General features: G+C 38.1%; 1 protein-coding gene across 1 annotated transcript in view; it reads right to left on the bottom strand.

Moving 5' to 3' along the window:
• Positions 1-494: 494 nt before the first annotated feature.
• scarb1 (scavenger receptor class B, member 1) overlaps positions 495-6582 on the bottom strand; it is a 59219-nt gene continuing 53131 nt past the window's right edge. The window contains exons 12-13 of the mRNA XM_037692293.1: positions 5171-5229; positions 495-569 (exon numbers count right to left, since the gene is read on the bottom strand). Of these exons, the coding sequence (XP_037548221.1) occupies positions 5176-5229 (54 nt within the window). The 3' untranslated portion in view covers positions 495-569; positions 5171-5175. The remainder of the gene's footprint in view (positions 570-5170; positions 5230-6582) is intronic.

Below are 6582 nucleotides of genomic sequence, written 5' to 3'. Positions count from 1 at the left end.
CATAAAAACTATATTCTGAATGTTATTCGTAATAAAAAAAAATTACACCTCCATGTTGAAGGCACAGTGGTAAAATACTAAATTGGTGATAAAAAAAAAAGAAGTGATTTTTGTTGTTCTCTTGTTGTCAAACAAAACACGATTTCTCTAAAATTACCGGTAAACAAATTCTTACTAGCAATAGTAACTACTGCTGTTCCTGAAGTGATAAAACCAGAAAATGTTCCCACTCAGCAGAAATGACCACAGTTAAATAAACAAAGTGTCGCATGTGCAGACGGACAACTCTTCCTTTGGTAAGAAATGGTTGCGTATAAAAAAACAAAAACAAAAACTAGTCAGCACTCATCTTTGGCAGTTTTGTAAACTTTACAAGAAAACATGGCTTCAGTTGTTTTGCTGGAATCATTATTCTGTGCAGAAGAGTCAATGTTTCCATTGATAGTTCAAGCTGGGGGAGTTTATGTGCATCTTTGTTGGTTTGTGTCGTCTTGCAGCAAAGGAGTTTGTTCATCCGGTGAAGTGCTTGTGCTTCGACTTGGTATTGTGCCACGTTCATGCTCTTTTCTCTGTGAAAGGGCCAGAAAGAAAAGCATCATTAGGTGAGTTAAAGTGGAGGAACATTTAAACCACATTGGGAGGCAAAAGCACCCGTACATTTATTTTGTTGCCTTACAACCTGGAATTTCATGCAATTTTTATATAATTGCAAGTAACAAACAAAATAAAAACTCTTTGAATTGTAGTGAACTAGGCCTCGACCTCAACCTGTTTCTGAAGACCTTCATGGGACAGGAACTGTTATTTCATTGATTTGAATCCAGAAATGCAAATTAGCTCATCCAGAGACTGTCTAATTGTATCCTGAATTAATCAATTGAAAGAACACTCTTCTTTTTATAATATCATTACTATTTTACAATATCTTGATAATCAAAAGTGTGTTTAGTTCATATCATTTCTAATGTTGAAAGTAAACCACTCACTTAAATCAACTGTAAAACAGTATTAATGATTTTTAAAACCTCATCAGACTTAGAAATCAAGTTAAATGTCTATTTACAAAGTAATTATGCATTTTGATCTTCTGTCTGAATGAGAAGTCAGTGATGTCGGCCAAAAGTCAGAGACAGTCAGAGAACGAGTTATTAGAACGAACTGTATTGTTTTTAAACCTAGCAGACGGTAAATAACTGCCACTGGCATCTGCATTCCTCTCACTTCTTCAAAACATTTCTCTGTCTGTACTAAACGTTCTTAAACATTTTTGCACCCTCTCTTGACTTTTAATAACCCTCTGACATCACTAGAACCACCCCCTGTTGGTTGTTTCAACCAATCAGGAAGTACTAAGTGACCGGAAGTGATAACTCTTTAAAGTCCACACTTCCTGGAACTATTCAGTCTTGGAGTCTTGGACAAGTCTTGGAAGAAGCGGAGTCTTCTCGACTCTTCAGTCTTTGATCTGAGTCGAACTCAGTCTTTGATGGAGTCTTCTCAAGCCTTCTGGAGTCTTCCACTTCTGAGTGGGATCTCTGACGGAGTCACAGATCCTAGCTGTGAACTCACCCGGGCGTAACGCCTACAACTTCGAAGGAAGCGTGTCTGTTTAACGGAGTAAACCACACGACTTCTGACGATGCCCAGCCACCCTGACCGGAGACGCTGTAAAAGGATCGTACTAATGGACTTCTGTTCCGGAGTGGAGGTATCCCCCGTCTAAGGTAACGAAGTCTCTGCACGTCCTGAAGTGTACCGGAGGTTTGAGCTGGTGTTGAAAGAAGTGTGCTAATTCTGGTCAATCCAAACATACACCTCCCTCCATCCATCTCCTTTAAACTTCTCCATTCCTTCCTTTAAACTCTTCTATTTTGTAAATCAATCTAGATGCCTTCAGAAATGTTCGGTTGTCTTATTAGTAAAGCGTGCCAAGTTTTATTAATCAGAACCAGATCAGTGAATCAAGTGTACAATGTTTTGATGTTAAATTTTGATTCTGTTAAATAAATGACCGCATTTATTCTGATGGGTCAAAAAAAATAACGTCTTATGTCACTGATTAAACAATCCATCAGTTATCTCGTCACATGGCATTAATTTAACTCGAAAAAGAAAGAACCCGTTGTAAATAATTAATTAGTAGTGAAGGTACAGCAAAGCTGTCCGTTGACATACTACATTCAGTGGCCCGTACGTGTTTTAAATAACATAAATACTGGCCCGTGTGTCCACAGTTAAGTTGTACCCCCACATTTTACTACAGAATGAATCTAAAACTTGACTAAAAATTGGTGTGCATATGTATAATATTTACCACCTTTAATTTAGACCCCAACAGTTACCTTCAGAAATGGAGTTAGATTGTAGTATCCATTCAAAATGATACAGTTGCAGTACATGATATGAGGGCATATGGAGTATATCCACTAGAAAAGCTTAAGAATTTCAGTATACTCACTTAAAAGTGCCCAATGATACAGATGACATATAATTAGGCACATGTCATTGATACGTTAAACGACAGTTAAATGCTTCCGTAACCATCTATTGGTATGCATCGCTTATTACATTAGTTTATCCAGCAAATTATTGTATAATTAATACTTCTGTACTTACTACTTAATACTTTTTTCATTCAACCTTTATTTAGACAGGTAATCCCATTGAGCCCCGAGGACTCATTTACAAGAGAGACCTGATTTCAACAAAATACTTAAATACTTGTTAATATCCTTGTTAAATACTTGTTAAATACTTAAAAAAAAAAAACTTCAATACTTGAACATGCTTTACTTTGATACCGTTTTATAAATTTTATAACATGTTTTTAATACAAAGTCAACTCTTGTACAAAGTTTGTTGTTCATTTATTCAAATATAAGCATCAGAGAAATTTGGAAATGTCAATATGCTTAAAAATCAAAATAAATTGACGATTACATTGTACTAACTGCTGTTCTTTGGTTTCTAAGTATCCGTATACAGTATACGGCCTGACCTGACTGTTTTCTCCACAATAATCGGCATTCATCCCATTCACCTGTTCAGTCTGCTCCATTCATTCAGCACCACACCCCTTCTGCAATCAGCATTCATGCCAGCCACCTGTTTTCTGCCCTTTATAAGTTCCATGTCCACAACCTACCAGTGCCAAATTATTAAACCTTTCATGGTCCCCGATTCTGAAGCCATCATAGTAACAGTTTCTTGCCACAGCCTTGTTTGCCTCACCTTGTCTTGACCTCACACCTGTACCACGGTTTCCTCGCCTTGCCTGACCCTTTCGGATTTGACTGCTTTTCTGACTACGGTAAATGACTGATCTCCCAACAGGACTACGATAAAGGATCACGATTTGGCTGTGGCATCTACTCTCTGCTCGCCTGTGCTTGACCCCCGCTACAACCGTCAGACCATGCATCTGGATTTTACCTGCCACGTACAGACTAAGAAGGTTAGTGACTTACTACAATCACAGAATCCCCTTTTTCTCACCAAAGTCACTAACCTCTCTGTCTATTAAGATTGGACTCCCGCCTTGGACCCTGACTCCAGCAACCAGCAGCCAAATTAATCAAAACTGTTCTTGTTTTTGCACTCTTGTGTCTGGCTTATATTGAATCCTAAACCCATTTTTTACAAGAATACAGCAAACTTGCCAAAATTGCCTCATCCACAAAACTCACGGATTGGTAAAGGAAGGCAACAATCAGAGAAACATCCAGGATGCCAAAGATAACCTTGATGGAGCTGGGCAACTCTGCTGCAAAGATGGAAGGAATGTCTACAGGACTGTAAGCTGAACTTCATAGAAAAGTGTTACTGCACTTTAAAAAAAAGAAAAAAGAAAAGAAAGTAAAATAGACTGGAGTTTCTTCCCCAAACATGTGGAAAGTGGTGGTGTGGTCAGATAAGACTAAAATGATTTTTTGGGCTGAGACCAATGTGCTACCTCTTATGCTGATACCACAGTCCCTACAGTTAAGCATGGTAGTGGCAGCATCATGCTGTGGCTGTTCTTCATCTAGAAATTTGAGGTTCACCTCCTGTCCACAACCACACTACACTCCTGCTAAATGTCCAGGAATGGCCCAGATAAAGTCCAGACCTCAATCCAACCAATAATCTCAGATTTGGTCTATAGATTATTGGACACTCACTCATCTTGAAGGTTCTGCAGCAGTTTTATCATGAAACATGATTTCACGTCACTGAAATGTTTGTCCGTATAACAAAAAAGATTAACTCGTGTCATCTGGATCAGTTTCTTTAAGTGAGAAACATTTCATCCCTTATCTGGAGGACTTCAGTCTGCGGCCTGCCAACCAGATCTGTCCCATAAGTAGCCTTCATTGCCTTCTGAACCATTTTGGCCTTGGGTGTCCTCAGGCTGTTTCTGTGAGTAGCAAATTGGCCACCTGGCCTAAAACATTTGATTGTTGTTGATGATGATCGATTGTTTTGGATGGGTGTGCTCCGTTTTCACGTGTGAAAAGTCTACTTCTGAGATTCCAACAGGATGCCGTCTTGAAACACAGCAGTGAAGGCCATCTATGGGACAGATATGACTGGCAGGCCACAGACTGATGAAGTCCTCCAGACAGGGAACAAAATGTATCTCACTTAAGGTAACAGGTCCAGATGACATGATTTAACCTTTTTTGTTGTTATTTACCTGGATGATGGAGCTTACAAAACTTTTCCCATGTAGTATAGTTGGTGGACACCAAGTACTACGGGTATAAAGGTGAACCAAGCATTTTCCTTAGATAGAGAACTTTACTAATTGGCTTTTCTATGTACAGTATGTGAATGTTCCTGTAAAGTGCCCTGAGACAGCTTTGTTGTGATTTGACACTATATAAATAAACTGAATTGAATTAGTGATATTGTGATTATTACTTGAGAGTTAAAGATCCCCCGATATACTGAACCTGCTTTATAGTATCAACCTACTGAGAGTTATAAGCTGTTAGATGGTGTTCTTGTTTTCTTCATCATCACTAGAACTGTCATTTTTATTGTTACCAACGAACGCCAAACTTGGAAGAAATCCATGCAACACAAAAGATAAAGAACAAGTCGTTTTCATGACAGAATTAAGCGTTTGTGGTCGTCCATACAACTTTAACATGTTCTTTTGAATGTTTGCCTTTGAGTGTGGACCTACCTGAATCACTCATGATACTTTTCGCCACGTGAGCCATTTACCTGCCCCTTACTGGTTGCCTAAAAGATGACCAAACTACCTTACACATGCAGCAATTGAAAAATGTTAAAACACAATAATTTGCAGTTGTGATTCATAATGTTATGGTAGATTAGATAGTGTGTTGAATTAAAAATTTCAAATAATCATGCAGGGAGTAGTTTTTTCTTTTATTAAAAGATAGCCATGCAGTTAAGCAGACACACAGTTGATTTATTCACTTTTTTTTTTTTTTTTAGATAATTTGATCTGCTTAGTGTCAGATAGCCTTTTTATGTGGCTTGTGATGTTATTTTGTTTATAAAGAATTAAACATTAAAGAAAGCATTACACACTACACACATGCTAGCATAGCACTGTTTTTCCAGATGGAGGTGTGATTTACGTGTCACAGCAGAAGCATTAATTTTATATTATTTCTCAGTTGCTTTGAACTTATGCCCACAACCCACACCTTACAGCTTCAGCAAATTCCTGAGGGGGCAATTGTCCTTCAAAGGAGTGATTTCTCACTGAAAGGGTTTGTCTACAGGGGTGCATCCTGTTTTTTAACTTAATAGCTTCTGAAACAATGACTTGAACTACAAAGCAGATAAATATTTATAACCTGCTCATCCTGAATGGTTGCAGCTTTTGTCACGAAACACCTCGAAACTGAAGGGCTTGATGCAAATATGAAAACCTAGCAGTGGTTCTGGACTTCTTCCAGTTTTCTCAGTCAGTTAGCTTTAAATTATAAATGGACAGTGATTTTTTAAAAAAAAATAATAAAAACAGTTGCTAAAATATAAAAATTATTTTGAAATTTTATTTTTTATTTTCCCTGATAGTAACGTGCTATGACTACAAGATGGCAGTAATGCACCAAAATGTTTGCCAGCTGCTGCGATGCTTTTTACAGACTTTTCTCCCCACTCAGCAGGCTGCCTACCACAAGAACTCAGTGATCCTGCAGTTCAGCTCCTCTCTTCTTCAGGGGTTGCCACAGCGAGACAACACACACAAAGACTTGGCATGTATTTTTACACCTGATGTCCTTCCTGACAATCGCAGAGCACCGAGCTACCACAGCCCTCTGTGTGGAGCAGAGAGCTGCTATCTAGGGCGCCTGGGGGAGCAGATGGTGGGAGTCTTGCTCACAGGCTCATTAGACCTCATTAATACGAACCTGATAAATTAATTTTTACATCAGTGTGTATAAATTCTTTGGTTAGATCAGTGCATGTGCTTCAGTGACATCAAGACTAGTTTGTTAGGCTATTTTTATACCATAATATTAATTATCATTCACTGATTAAAGGGTAAAATAAAGTACAGGTCCTTCTAAAAAAATTAGCATATTGTGATAAAGGTCATTATTTTCTATAATGTAA

Source organism: Nematolebias whitei, chromosome 18 (genome assembly GCF_014905685.2).
Source record: "Nematolebias whitei isolate Nwh7 chromosome 18, NemWhi1, whole genome shotgun sequence".
NCBI classification, from domain to species: domain Eukaryota; kingdom Metazoa; phylum Chordata; class Actinopteri; order Cyprinodontiformes; family Rivulidae; genus Nematolebias; species Nematolebias whitei.
This window is presented reverse-complemented; position numbering and strand designations above follow the sequence as displayed.